Source organism: Chiloscyllium plagiosum, unplaced genomic scaffold (genome assembly GCF_037043375.1).
Source record: "Chiloscyllium plagiosum isolate Xiang-an unplaced genomic scaffold, Cpla_swu_hap1 HiC_scaffold_2, whole genome shotgun sequence".
Lineage (NCBI taxonomy): Eukaryota > Metazoa > Chordata > Chondrichthyes > Orectolobiformes > Hemiscylliidae > Chiloscyllium > Chiloscyllium plagiosum.
The window spans coordinates 114,828,234-114,844,058 of record NW_028270140.1 but is presented as its reverse complement, the minus strand read 5'-3'; the positions used below and the strand labels follow the sequence as shown (position 1 = coordinate 114,844,058).

At 40.3% G+C, this 15,825-nt stretch overlaps 1 protein-coding gene across 2 annotated transcripts in view; it reads right to left on the bottom strand.

The window, feature by feature from the left end:
• LOC122559080 (xanthine dehydrogenase-like) overlaps window positions 1-15,825 on the bottom strand; it is a 191,825-nt gene that overhangs the window by 68,487 nt on the left and 107,513 nt on the right. For both annotated transcript variants that reach the window (XM_087999784.1, XM_087999786.1), the window contains exons 12-17: window positions 14,469-14,646; window positions 12,985-13,088; window positions 12,153-12,314; window positions 3,886-4,029; window positions 3,626-3,749; window positions 1,272-1,501 (exon numbers count right to left, since the gene is read on the bottom strand). In XM_087999784.1, the coding sequence (XP_087855910.1) occupies window positions 1,272-1,501; window positions 3,626-3,749; window positions 3,886-4,029; window positions 12,153-12,314; window positions 12,985-13,088; window positions 14,469-14,646 (942 nt within the window). The remainder of the gene's footprint in view (window positions 1-1,271; window positions 1,502-3,625; window positions 3,750-3,885; window positions 4,030-12,152; window positions 12,315-12,984; window positions 13,089-14,468; window positions 14,647-15,825) is intronic.

The window sequence follows — 15,825 nt, the reverse complement described above, 5'->3', positions numbered from 1 at the left end:
TAATTTCAGCTCAGACTCGTCTTGTTTACTTGTGGCTTCATGAGTTGTTTCAACCTGTTGTCGTGGCCATTTTAAGTTTCTTTTTTAAAAAATCTTGTTCAATAAAGATCCCAGGTATTAAAATCCGAAGTTATACTTTTTCCCATTATCTTAACAAAATTACAACATTTAAAAGACATTTGGATAAGTGCAAGGATAGGAAAAGTTTAGAGAGATATAGGCCAAATGCAGGAAAGTGGGACTAGTTCAGTTTAGACAATCTGGTCAGCAAGGACGAGTTGGGCTGAGTGGTCTGTTTCTGTGCTAGATGACTCTATGACTCTTAAAAATTGTGACCTGGCCTCTGCTCCCTTCAGGCATGTACCTGTTCCATACATAGCCCATTACCAATGTCTTGCGCAAAGCACTCCAGATCAGTCAGGAACTCAATATTGAAACTGCAAAACAAATGGGATGGTAATTATAACAGACCTGGAGATGGAGGTAAATAAGAGTTTTGGATATAGCATCCATTGGACTTTTAATAATCTGCACCTCCACACACATCATTTACTGCATCTGCTGCACCTGATGTGGCCTCCTATACATTGGGGAGACAGGCCGCCTAATTGTGGAACGTTTCAGGGAACACTTCGGGGAAACCCGCACCAATCAACCCAATCACCCTATGGCTGAACACTTTAACTCCCCCTCCCACTCCACCAAGGACATGCAGGTCCTTTGCCTCCTCCATCGCCAGACCATGGCAACACGACGCCTGGAGGAAGAGCGACTCATCTTCCGCCTAGGAACCCTCCAACCACAGGGGAAGAATGCGGATTTCTCCAGCTTCCTCATTTCCCCTCCGCCCCACCTTTTCTCAGTCCCAGCCCTCAGACTTAGCACCGCCTTCTTGACCTGCAATCTTCTTCCCGACCTCTCCGCCCCCACCCCCTCTCCGGCCTCTCACCCTCACCTTAACCTCCTTCCATCTATTGCATTCCCAACGCCCCTCCCTCAAGTCCCTCCTCCCTACCTTTTATCCTAGCCTGCTTGACACACCCTCCTCATTCCTGAAGAAGGGCTTCTGCCTGAAACATCGATTCTCCTGCTCCTTTGATGCTGCCTGACCTGCTGCACTTTTCCAGCAACACATTTTTAAGTTTTAACCATAACATCAATCTTAAAATAAGAATTAAATTTATCAACATAATTATACACTATTCACCTCCCCTTGTCACTAACCTTTTAATTAATTTCAATTCTTTTTTTAATTGTAAAAGGAGAGTTACCTGTGTTTCCATGTGGAAATGGTACTGTTCACCAGCTCTAACTTCCCCTTCAATTTGGTGAAGAGATTCTGAAATAGCATCTTCAGGGTATCCAACAACTAATTCTTTTCCTGATAATGGATAAAAGGACTTTTGCTCAATAGCGTCATCCAGGGTCACTATTGGTGGTTTTTCATCTTTGTAGGTGACCTTTATTTCTTCTGCCATCTCCAGAGCAAAATGCTGTGAAACTTAATATAAAAATGGATACGATTAATACACACATCTTGGCAGCTACTGAAGCAAAAGTGAGAACCAACACCTGTAATTAAAATAATCCTAAAATGTGCAATTCACAAATTGATCAACACTGCTATATCCATCATCATGGATATGTTTTTACCAAATACTTGCATGATTTCTCACTATATCTAACATTTTAAAAAATGCAACTGAGGTCTCCTTTTGGTAAGATAGCCACACAATGCAATATAGACTTATGTAGCAGAGAGCAAATGTGGGTTATCATTTTATTTATTTGAGTATTGCTGAATAAAAACATAATTTATTGAAGCTTGTTTTCACCAGAAAGAAATGTCAAATTGAAGGGAAAATGATATTTATACTCCATAAGAGGAAAGTGTTGGGATGGGGGTCTCATTGGTAAAGGTGCTGCCATATAGAATGCACTAAGTCTGAAACACTTAATTGCTGATTCAACAGTTTTTCTTGGGTATTCTCAGCCAGCACATAATTGCTGAGCTGGTTAGAAAGGGATGAGTATCTCTCCAGGGCCAACTCAGTCAATTATTTTCCCTTCTCACCAGCTCTAGGGAAAGGAAAATCACACAAAAATTGATTTCCCAGGAGATCAAAAAATAAAGGAAAAATTGTAAATAAGGTATACTGGTCTGATTTGTCTTATGTACTTTAAAATAGAGGACCAGTACATTCATTTCAATGTATACCTTTTTTTAACTGTCTTTTTTTCTCTCTGGAAATAACCTTTCTCGAACTTACCATCTTCTTTATGTTGTTTTATAGATTCTTGTCTTCTGCTTATGTGGCCAATACTTTTCACAGGGGTGAAGGGAGGAACGCGTTAGATCGCATGATGCGTGGATGGAGGGGGGGGGTGTGGTTGCTATAATGAATATTCATGATATATTATTCTTACTATTTGGAAACTTGGTGTCTAACATCGACAGAACAATAGATGAGAGTGGTGCTGGAAAAGCACAGCAGGTCAGGCAGCATCCAAGGAGCAGGAAAATTGACGTTTCGGGCAAAAGCCCTTCATAGAACAATGTATAGCTTTAAGTTTGAGTTCTATTTCTATATTTTCTTCGGTGGAAATATACTTATGTTTCATTTTCAATTCTAAACAATATAAGATTTTCTGGAAATGTGTTTACACATATTAAATGAGGCCAATCAAACAATGGGCTGGTCACATCATATGCATTTGATACAAGGCTTACAAAATAAAGTCTCTACTCTGAGCTTGTTGTTGCAAGTAGTTACCAGGAAGGCAGAGGAAATGCTTCAAAGCATCTTTGAGCCACCCCGCCCCTCTGAAAGCATCCCCACTGATTTGAGGGAAGGGCAAGTCCAAGACCTCTCAAAATCAAGAAGAAACAATCACACAGTTGGCAACAGTTTGGAGCATCCTCCCCCAGGCCCAGACAGGAGGGCAAGCGCAAACAGTGGAAGGAGGGGATGAAAACTCAAGCATCCCACCTGCCTTCTCCAGCAAATCTCATTGACCTCCCAAATGGCAAGGTTTGTAGATACAGTATTTAGACATTTCAGGACCTACAATACCGGAGTGAAAGAAAGCCATCCTCAAACCTAAGATGGTACAGTGTTGCATGTAGGGAAAAACAATCCTCCAATATCTACATGTTCGTTTTGGGTCAACTCTTATCTGCATCTTTTTCCATTTTCCCACAATTCTTCTTTTTCATTGTTTCCCATTGTTTCATACTGAAAGTTGAGATCTCCTCTTCTCAGTTAACAAAGCAAACCAGGGTATTCAATGCTGCCTCCAAGAACCTAGCTACTTAGATAGTTTAACCCTTTCACAGCGTTTCATTACTGAGTACATGCCTTTTAAAAAAAATATTGGCTGTCTTTAAGCAAATAAATCATGCCCAATTTCTCATTTTGCCGAACAGACACACAATAAATGTACTGTTTGCAAATATGGCCCACTGTAACAGGTGGACAGCACCACTCTTAAATGGTCCATAATCACATGAATAGACAGGCACAGTACACTCACTGCCTCCTTTGTATTTGTTTTCAGGCACAATTAGATTTCTAAGAATTGAATTTGATAAAGTTCGGATTTGTACTTTTTCCAATTGCATTACCTCCAATGCATAATGCGATTGGCTGCCCAGCATACAGAACAGGACCACTGCTTAAAATCTCTTCAACCTCAAAGGGTGGAGGCATAAATGTATTGGATCCAGGTATGTCCTTTGCTAAGATTACCTATGATTTGAAATAGAGGAGATTAATTAATTCAAAGCTTAACATAGACATTTTGGGCATTGGTTTGTTCATATATACAATGCCAAACAGACAGCATTGGAAAACAGTGCACTCACAAATTCTATTTACTACTTACCTTGACAGCGCCAAACCATTTCTCAGCCACTGAAGTGTCAATGTGACTGATAGTTGCATTTCCCACTTTGCTCAGACAAAATGCTGAAAATAACTCATTATGTCGAGGGTATATGTCATTGATGTAAAGTTGTTCACCGGTGGTCTGGATGTAAGAAAAAGGAAATGCATGCTTAAACTTACTCCATCATTCAAAGGACTATGGCAATGCTTTTCACAGTTACAACTGCATCTTCTGTTCCATTGACCATGCTTTGAGAAGTGTTTATCACTGATTGCTCACGCAATGGCCATGCTGAATTTCCTAAAGTTTTCCTCATTTATCTATTAACTTCTGGCATATTCCTCAGAGGTCACTTGTTGAATGAGGCAAGGAAGGACATAGTAGAGGTGCTGCAAAAATACTTAATTACTCTCTGGACACAGAGCAATGCAGGAAGTCTAGGGGAGAGCTAAAGTGGTGCCATTATGAGAGCAGGAAGCAAGGGACAAACCAGGAAATCACAGGCCAGTCATTCCAACATCAATGGTATGCAAAGTATTGGAATTAATTCTGATGAACAGAATTAATCTGCGTTTGGAGAGGCAGATCTAACCAGGGACAGTCAACAAGGTTTAATAAGAGGAGTTTGTGTCTGACTAACTTGATTGACGTTTTCGAATGTGTATTCTATTTGAACAGCAAGGCATAATAAGGTCCTGCATGGAAGACTGATAGTAAAGGCAAGAACCTATAGAATCCAAAGAAATTTGGAAAATTGGATCAACAATTGGCTGAATGACAGGAAAGCAGAGGGTCGAGGAGTGTGTTTCTTACAGGATATGTGTCCTATTGAGGTCAGCATAGGGATCTTTGGCTGTTTGCAGTTTGTACAAATGATTTAGATTTGAATGTAGGAGGGTTGATCAGGAAAATGGCAAATAATCCAAAAATTGGTGGGATGGCAATTAGTGAGGAGGATAGCCTTAGATCAAAATGATATAGATGGGCTGGTCAGATGGGCTGATCAGTAGCAAATGGAATTCAATCTGGATAAGTGTAAGGTGATGCACTTGGGTAGGACAAACAGGACAACGTAACATACAATTAACAGTAAGAACCTGAAAAGCACTGAGAATCAGAGGGACTGTGGTGTGCACATACACTAAATCTTTAAGTTATCAGGAGATGTGGATAAAATAATTAAGAAGGCATCTCTATTCTTGTCTTTATTATCTGAGGCACTGTGTTTAAGAGCATGGAGATTATGGTGGAACCTTATAAAATGCTTGTTAGGCCACAGTTAGAGTATTGTGTGTAGTTCTGGAATCCATATCAGAAAGGGATGTGATAGTGCTGGGTGCAGATGAAATTTACCAGGATGTGACCTGGGCTGGTAAGTTTCTGTTAATAAGAGAGATTAGACAGATTAGGATTGCTTTCCTACAGCACAAGAGTTTGAGAGGGATGTGATTGAGATGTATAAAATTATGAGGGCCATAGTGTGGTTATGCTATAGCTTTAACAGTTATTTTGTCCTTTTTTTTGAAGAGAGGTTATAAGGCAGAAGTGCCGAGCAATTTACCAAAACTACAAGAATAAACAGCTTATGAGACCTTGAGTGTTTTTTTAAAAGTTAGACAATAGAAGCAGCCTGCCTGGGTGTGGCCAGCTCTCATGAACCAGGATTTCTAGTTTTTTTAGTGTTTTGGCAGCACAGTCATGATAGGCTGAAGGGTCTCTTCTCTTTCTGTATGATTCCATCCTGAACAAATCTCCTCGATGATGTTTGACATGTTTCAATAGTGAGTGTGGTGTTTTCATAGCGTGATGATGCTGCTCCTTTAACAAGGTAATGCTGTCCTTGGCCTTTTATCAGTGAGGTCATAAAAGCTGCAATTCCGAAAGGTCTAGGTCTGAAGGGTTTTAGGGCCAATTTGTTTATAGCTAACAGATACTGCCTCAGGCAAAAGATTTTCAAGTTTTTTTTAAAACCTTGGACAATGAAAGGTGAGTGGTCAATTAGATTTAGATTAGATTAGATTACAGTGTGGAAACAGGCCCTTCGGCCCAACAAGTCCACAACGACCCGCAGAAGCGAAACCCACCCATACCCCTACATTTACCCCTTACCTAACACTACAGGCAATTTAGTATGGCCAATTCACCTGACCCTGCACATCTTTGGACTGTGGGAGGAAACCGGAGCACCCGGAGGAAACCCACGCAGACACGGGGAGAACATGCAAACTCCACACAGTCAGTCACCTGAGGCAGGAACTGAACCCAGGCCTCTGGCGCTGTGAAGCAGCAGTGCTAACCACTGTGCCACCGTTCTGCCCAGTTCCATTCTTTTTTGGTTTGGTTTGGTTTGGGTTTTGTTGAGTGTGTGGTGTTGGAAAAGCACAGCAGGTTAGGCAGTATCTGAAGAGCAGGAAAATCAACTTTTCAGGCAAAAAGCCCTTCATTAGGAATGAGGTTGGGAGCCTCAGGGTGGAGAGACAAATGAAAGGAGGTGGTGGGGCTGGGTGGGAAGGTAGTGTGAGTGCAATAAGTGGACGGAAGTGGGGGTGAAGGTGATAGGTTGGAGGGAGGGTAGAGCAGACCGGTGGGAAGGAAGATGGATAGATGGGACAGGTCATAGGGCAGTGCTGAGTTGGAAGGTTGGAACTGGGACAAGGTGGGGAAGGGGAAATGAGGAAACAGGTGAAACTGGTTCATTTGGATGGCCTGGTGGCTCAGTGGTTAACCCGAGTTCAATTCCCACCTTGGGCGACTGTCTGTGTAGAGTTTGCATATTCTCCCTGTGTCTGCGTGGGTTTCCTTCAGGTGCTCCGGTTTCCTCCCACAATCCAAAGATGTGCCTGTCAGGTGAATTGGCCATGCTAAATTGCCCATAATGTTAGGTGCATTAGTCAGGGGTAAATATAGAGTAGAGGAATGGGTCTGTGTGGGTTACTCGTTGTAGGGTCGGTGTGGACTTACTGGGCTGAAGGGCCTGTTTCCATACTGTAGGGAATCTAAAGTAATCTAATCTAATCTTCCTTCCCACCCATCCACTCCACCCTCACCTCCAACCTATCACCGTTACCCCCACCTCCATCCACCTATTACACTCTCAGCTATCTTCCCCAAGCCCCAACCCCTCCCATTTATCTCTCTACCCCAAGGTTCTCAGCCTCATTCCCGATGAACGGCTGTTGCCAGAAACGTTGATTTTCCTGCTCCTCGGTTGCTGCTTGACATGCTGCACTTTTTCAGCGCCATGCTCTCAACTCTAATCTCCAGCAACTGCAGTCCTCACTTTCGCCCTTGGTTTGGTTTTTAATAGTGTAGCTGTTCATTGAAAGTAGTCAGTCAGATTGTGAAGTTGCTGGACCCTAAGAAGCAGGTCCATACTGATCCTCCCTCACTCTGACATCTCTCCTGTAAAACCCTGTGTTTGATTTTATCTTTTTTTGGCAAGCAGTGTTCATGGGGATTGTTGCAAATATTGGAACAGCATCATTAGGTTGGGATAATCTGCTGGGTTTTCAGATAGGCTAAGTTATTCTGTATTCTGTTCTCTTTTGTTTGTGTTTCATTCGGTAAACTTGGAAATAAATTCTGTTTGTTTAAAACCAGCTACACCTCTCCTGGAATATCAACTTGCAAACAACAAGCAAAGTTAGGCTCCTCCCTTGAAATAGTTTGAGAGGGTCTGTCCTGATTCATAACAATAGGTCTGGAAAGACATGCAGGTTTACAGCTTTCTTAAGCCCATAAATAATCTGACAAGTATTTTTGAAAGTGACTCTTGAATTCTGCTGACTCAGTTCTTTCATTTTCTGACAAGTTTTTCTGCTTAAAAGAGACAATTCTTGATATTGTAGGACATGCAATGTTTCTAATTTCTGCTTTCCTGTGTACTTCTTTGCATCTTTCCTTTGATTTCAACTTCAATTATTCCTCAACCATGTATTTGGGTTTCTGTCAGTTTCTGGTTTGGAGCAGATAGGTTATGAGCAGGAGTAAGCGACTTAGCCCCCTGAGTCTGCTCCACTATTCAACATGGTCCCGACTGATCTGATTACTCCACATTCTCACTGAACCCCAATAGCCTTTCACCACCAAGCCTGCCCCACCCCCTTTGCGTATCAGGAATCCATCTACTGCTGCATTAAAAATATTCAAAGTCTGCCTCCACCATATTTTGTGGACGAGAGCTCCAAAGACTCAAAGCCTTCTGAGAGGATTAAAAGTGAGGATGTTCTGACAGGATGTTTTGTGTTTCATGCAAACTTAAAAACAGAAAATAGCAGCAAGAGTAAGCAAGACAGCCTTCGAGAATGCTCTGCCATTTATTATGATATTGGCTCAACATCCAATCCTGCTTTTCCCTCATATCCTTTGACTCCCTTAACCCCAAATGCTCTGTCCAACTCCTTCTTGAAATAATACAGTATTTTGGCCTCAGCAACATCACATAGCAGGGAATTCCACAGGCTCACATCTCTTTGAATGAAGAAATGTATCCACATCTCAATCTTAGATAGTTTACCCTGTATCCTTAGATTGTGACCACTGATTCTGGACACCCTAGTTATTAAGAAAATCCTTCCTGCACTTATCCTGTCGCGTTCAGTTAGGATTTTATAAATTTCTATGAGATTCCACTCAATCTTCTGAATGCCAGCAAACAAAATCCTAAACAATTCAACCTCTCTTCACACATCAGTCCTACCATTCCAAGAATCAGGGTGATGAAACTTTATTGCACTCCCTTTGTAGCAAGATCATCCTTCCTCAGATAAGGAGACCAAAACTGCACACAATGCTCCAGGTGTGGTCTCACCAGGCCCCTGAATAATTTCAGCAAGATATTCCTGCTCCTGCACTCGAATCCTCTCACTCTGAAGGTCAACGTATCATTTGCTTTCTTGATCACATGCTGCACCTGCATGCTGGCCTTCATGATTGGTGGACAAAGACACCCAGGGATCATTGCATATACCGCGTTCTTAATCTATAGTCATTCTGATGATAATTAGCCTTACTGCTTTTACTCCTAAAGTAGATAACCTCGCTTTTATCTCCAATATACTGCATCTACCATGCATTTGACCACTCACACAGCTTGTCCAAATTACATTGAAGCAGCTCTGTGTCCTCCTCACATTTACCATCTCACTCAGCTTTGTGCCATGTGGAAACTTGGAGATATTACATTTAGTTTCCTCATCTAAATCATTAATATATATTATGAAATAGCTAAGGTCCTAGGACTAATCCCTGTGGTGCGCCACTAGTCAATGCCTGTCATTCTGAAAAAGAACAGTTTATTCCTACCTTTTGTTTCTGGTTCTCTATCCATATCAGTGCACCACCTCCAATCCCATGTACTTTAATGTTACACATTAATCTCTAATGCGAATTTTTGTAAAATTCAGATAAATGACATTCACTGGCTCCCCTCACCAACACTATGAGGGCATCCAGGTATCTTTGTATCTCAGAGCCCTGCAATCCTGCTCCATGTAGACAAAATGCTTGCTTTTTATTCTTCCTGCCAAATGGAACATGTCACGATCCTAGCTGATGTTTCTACTGGGCAAGTCAAATCCCAAACTAAAACCTGGACAAGGTCAGAATTCAGACGACACCAGGTTATAGGCCAACAGATTTATTTGAAATCACAAGCTTTGATGAAGGGGCAACACTCAAAAAGCTTGTGATTTCAAATAGACTGCCAGACTATAATCTGGCATCGTCTGAGTTCTGACCTTGTCCACCCACAGTCCAACACCGGCACCTCCAAAGTCTGGCTTGTTCTTTAAAAAACAAATGGTGGTCTTTCACTCAAACATAAGCATGTTATGCTGCAGATTTGGTTGTAACAAATTGAACACAAAAATAGAACAAACCAAGCTATTCATAAACCCATAACTTGAAAATTTTCAAAAAATATGGTGATTCAAAATCCACCTATTTCAATACTTTTACTTTGATATGTCTTTCCAAAATTTCTAACTTTCTTGCAATAAATACAATCTATAGGACTATAGATTAAGAACGCGGTATATGCAATGATCCCTGGGTGTCTTTGTCCACCAATCATGAAGGCCAGCATGCAGGTGCAGCATGTGATCAAGAAAGCAAATGATACGTTGACCTTCAGAATGAGAGGATTCGAGTGCAGGAGCAGGAATATCTTGCTGAAATTATTCAGGGGCCTGGTGAGACCACACCTGGAGCATTGTGTGCAGTTTTGGTCTCCTTATCTGAGGAAGGATGATCTTGCTACAAAGGGAGTGCAATAAAGTTTCATCACCCTGAATCTTGGAATGGTAGGACTGATGTGTGAAGAGAGGTTGAATTGTTTAGGATTTTGTTTGCTGACATTCAGAAGATTGAGTGGAATCTCATAGAAATTTATAAAATCCTAACTGAACGCGACAGGATAAGTGCAGGAAGGATTTTCTTAATAACTAGGGTGTCCAGAATCAGTGGTCACAATCTAAGGATACAGGGTAAACTATCTAAGATTGAGATGTGGATACATTTCTTCATTCAAAGAGATGTGAGCCTGTGGAATTCCCTGCTATGTGATGTCGCTGAGGCCAAAATACTGTATTATTTCAAGAAGGAGTTGGACAGAGCATTTGGGGTTAAGGGAGTCAAAGGACACCTGTGAGATTTTTTGCCATCAGATTTATTCCAGCGTTTTATCCTGCATTTTGCATTTTCCTACCAGTTGTCTCTTATTTTCTGGGGTTTCTTTCACTGTTTTATATTTAAGCAAACATACGGTCAATGGAATTTTTCTGACCCAAGCATTTTCTGCACTTCTAAGGATTGCTTTCTTGTGTTTCTGGACTTGTGCTTTGCTAACTGACCATATTGCTTCCTAGAAGACAAAGTCTTTCTTATTCTGCAAGAATTCTCCTGAACAAAGGAGCTAGTTCAGACCAGTTAGGAAATAGGTTACCTCATCAGTGTAAGTATTTTAGTTACAAACTTACAAAGGGCTATGTGGTTAGAACCTTGAGGAGTTTTTTGAAACTAAGCAAGTTTAGTCTTAGCTGTGCGAATAATTAAGTAAAAGTCTATCAAGCACTCAAGATCAGGATCTGAAAGTCAAATTTATAAATGTGACAGAGAAGGAAATACTTCCTCTCTGGTATTTCACAATTTTAAAGTGACAGTATTGAAATAGATGGAATATTGTTTTGCCATGTGTTTTGAAATATGTTATATGTGAATAGGTTGATTTATTCTACTTCATGTTTAATTCTTTTGTGTACTAAACCTCAGTTTTATTATTAAAACCAAATCTGCAGCATTGCTTGCTCATGGATGTGTGAAAGACTACTATGTTAATTTTAAGAAACACATGATAGGTATTCTGCAACACTGCCAACAGTGTGATCTCTTATTAATTCTGATCTTAACTTTCCATATCCAAATCATTCATCCAGCCTGCAAAGATCATGAATAAATGTATCTATTAGTTCGCCAGTGTTGAATTTGGCTCTTTCTAAAATCTTGCTGGTTCGCAAGTTGAAAGCTTGAGAGTTATCAAAGGCTTTTAAAATTTCTTCAAATTTATCTCATGTTTCACTGATATTTTATCTTGCAATTCTATCGTATGCTTTTGCTCCTATGGAATAACTGAATAGGTTGACTTCAGACTTGCTGTCTATCATTGAAACAATTAAATATATTAAAAATCTTTTCATTCGAAGTGCCCAGTTCTGGATAGAACTTGATCCTTCCCTGTCCCGTTCCGGTGAAATAAGTTCAAGCTCCTTGGCTGTGCTGTTCTGGTGAAGTAAATTCAAGTTCCATGGCTATTCCTAATCTTGCTAGATAGTTTGCTACTGTATTTCAGTAAAGGAAGCCTCCTCACACTGCTCAGCCTCATATTGACTCTCACTATGGTCAGTTTTCTCCCTTTGAAGAATCTTTCTGCTGGACCAGGTATTTGAATTTTAAAGCTTGAAAAATGCTTGTATGCTGCTTTACTTTGAAATAATATAGTATCTTTTACACTCGCTATCCCTTGGGTATCAGGAATTGGCAGACATTTTTCAGTTTTGTTTTTGTCTTCTCCCTCATGTGGAATGGTTTTAATAACAGATTAGAGATGCTTTAAGTATATGGATTTCAATCCCATATCTCCAGTATATTAGACGAGGGTTCTGGATTATCCGTTCAGTGAAAATACCATTATACCACCTAATGTTATCTGAATTTGTGCCACGTACATAAATCAATAGGACCAAACAGGAGACAAACCAATTTCTTACCTGCTTGTAGGCCCCTAATTTTGGCATAGGCTCTGTCAAAGGATAGTCTTCTGGTTTGCTGCTGAATGTTTGTTTTCCTGAGGATACAGGACGATTCAAAGAATATATGGCACTCCGATTGCAGGGTGAAACATATCTTTCATCCAGCAAAAATAGGAAAAACTGATCAAAGAAAATTCAAAAGAAAGATTAATTTATTTATCAGTAAACTAGAACTAAAAGTTAGCAGTGCTAAGTCTTTTAGATTTTTGGGGTTAACATTGGTTTATGCCAGCAGAACTGAATATTTTCAGAACAACTGTACAAAGTCTTATTGGAGACTTTGGTAGAGACCAATTTAATCTTCATAATGTTTGAAATCCACCTGCTAAAAACTGATCAATGATTGGAAACTGCTAAAAAATCAAATCATTGGGAACTTGAAAACATATCACACTGATCTTTTACCTTTGAAGTTTGCATTGAATGCCACTCAATGTAACCCTGGGTAGATGAATGAAGGCAATTTGTCTTCTACTGAAGTAGACATTTTACCAAATTTCACCGTGTAGTAATTAAGTTTGAACATGTTCACCAATATTCCTTTCCCCTAAAGTCTGGTGTCTCCATGACAACCAACACTGACTGATTCAGAAGAAGCTAAGTTCAAACCTAGAATTTATCTGGGGGTTTGTATCACCAATGATAGGCTCTGTGATGTGTTTAAATAATGAGCCATTAATCTTTCTTCCTACTCACCTCTGCTTTTCCTCCTTTCACAAATTACTTCAGTTTTTACAACCAATATTGACAACAAGGAACATTTTTAAAAGTGTTTTTAAGAGTTACTCACCTTATAGAAAAACCCAAGTGCCAGAGATTGCCTGTATTCTGCTCTTGCAACTAGTGGATCACTGTCATCAGGAATCACCTCCTTTGCAAGTATTGCCAAAGCATCTACAACCATCATTTTTAGTAATTAATGACTAGACAAATTTATCCCCAATATACAAAACACTTATATTCTGCCTTGTAACTGATATCTAACTATTTATCAAAACATAACTTAGCAATTAAAGATTTATAATGATCAATCTCCTGCAGTATAAAGGGAGAGAAAGATAGAGAGAGAGAGAGAGAGCAAATGGGAAAGGAGGTAAGGGAAGAGGAGAAGGCAGAAATGTGAAAGATGTGGGAGGCAGCAGCATGGGGAGATGGAGGAGAGGGTGGAGGAAAAGCAAGGAAGACAAGAGGCAAGTAGCAGATATGGGGAGGCAAACGGAAGAAATAAAGAACGAATAAGAGAGGGAGGAAAATGATTGAGGAGGGGAAGGAGATGTGAGGTGAGGGGAATGATAATTACAGGTGGGGTTATGTGGAGTCTGGGGAATGTGTTCTGGAGAGAAGCCGCAAGGTTATAAGGGGCAGAAGAAAGATTAGGAAGGGACAGAGAAGAATCACAAGGAGAGAGGAAAGGCTGGGAAATAGGGAGATAAGGAAAGAAAAGGGTGAGATGGGAGATTTAAGGGAAAGAGAGGGGATGGGATAGAAAGAGGATCATTGGGTTTTTTTACATCAATGAAGATTGAGGGCACTTCATTTTAATATCATCCCAAGAGAGGCTGGTTCTGAGTTAGCTAAAGCCAATGAGTTGTACATCTGTAGATAAAGTGGGCCTCTTGTAGCCAATTTGTTATTTAGACAGAATGTTGGTGGAGCCAAGACACATCAGAATTAATAGTCTTGCCCTCAACTGAATATGAAGATATGTTTTGTGGAGAACGAGTAAGCTCATGAGTAAGGAGCACTTATAGGTGTTTTTATGTCAGGTTGACACTTCCATTTTCCATAAGAACCATGCTTCTTATTAGTGCTAATTCTATGCAGTTCTATGCAGACACTCGTTCACTGAAGACATTGTTGAAATATTTCATTGAAGTGGCTTGAAGTGAGAAAGGACACTTTCATCCCAACACCCCAAACTAAGTTCTGAAATTGCAGCAAAAGAGCATCATCCAGTCCTCCTACATCATGGCTTCCAAAACAAATTCCTGCCCCCTTTAATTTTCAGCTTCAGTACACATGATAATAGGCGCAACTTTCAGTGACAAGGAATACCATTTACAGCTGACTCCAAAAACGTCCCCACAAGGATTTGGTCACCTTTCAAGTGCCAATTTCTTCTGTTCTGACATCGCTTAAATTTGCTGTTTCATTTCATGATTCTTTGCAAATATTTTGTGAGATATAAAATGTACCAGGCATAGAACCAATATGATGGAACTGATCTACTGATTTTCAATTTCCATGTATGCCTAACCACAATCATAGACTTACCTTGCAAAGTCTCATCAGAAGTGATGTCCTTGCCTTGGAGGTATTTTTCCGTGTTAGAAGCGTGAATGAAATTCTCACTGATTCCACCGTATATCATTGAGATAGAATCCACTGACTTAATACCAGACGAAGTTTTCAATTGCACCCAAAATGCAGCACACACATAAGCTTGGGAATTCTATGTTACAGAAATGGAAAGGCAGTATGAGAGATGTAATAAATTATTTGCATAGAAATGTTTCTAAATTTCATTTGTAAGCCACCAGAGGAGGACATGAGTGATAAAAGATAGCATGTCTCCTTGGCAAAAAAAAAATTAGGTAATATATCGAATTGTGGTTGCTAGCAGTTCATTAAGTTTTGAGGGAAAATTCTTTTATTATCTGAACCCTGAACTTATACTCGCTTATTTAATGGTAAATATCGACAAAACTTTGGGCTTTTGTTATAGGAGCACGATAATATAATAATTATGTTTCAAGTCTCTTAGTTTGAAACATGTTGCCTTTTAGGTTTCCTCCCATCAGAATAACCTTTGTTTATTTTTAAGGGATCCACTTTGAACGAGCTTAGTTTCTCGCAGGGCTACAGTGTTGAGGAAAAAGGCGTTAGTTATGACATATAGAATCATCTACAGTGTGGAAACAGGCCATTTGGCTCATTGAGTTCACACTTATCCTCAAAAGAGCATCCCAACCAGACCCACCCCCTTATTCTATCCTTGTAACCCTGCATTTCCCATGGCTAATCCACCTAGCCCGCACATTCCTGGATACTATGGGCAATTGAGTATGTCCAATCGACCTAACCAGCACACCTTTGAACTGTAGGAGGAAACCAATGCACCTGGAGGAAACCCATGCAGACATGGGGAGAATGTGCAAACTCCACACAGACATTTGTCCAATGGTGGAATCAAACCTGGGTCCCTGGAACTGTGAGGCAGCAGTGCTAACCACTGAGTGGCCCGGCAGACCTGGATTTTCCTTGGGCTAGACAGTCATTATACCAGCATTGATAGGAGTTGAAAGGGACTATTGGAGAAGTCATGGTGAATCATTGTGTTACTTTGTAGTTGTGTTGTTTTGCTCCTTTAAGGAAGTGGATCCCGTGACTTGTCACAGGCGCTTGGGGAGGTAGTCTAGGATTCACTGTGGAGCTGAGTGGATGCACAATAAAGCATTACCTGTTCTAGTTTACTCTCTATTTACTTTGTGTTCTGTTTATGGTTCTGGTGAGCCACAATTATAATCCATTGCAGTGCATCTTTTTGATAGCACACAATACTACCACCAGAGGGTGTTAAGATGAAATGTCAGTTAAGTGGGCTACATATCTTGGGAGTTGTCAAATATCT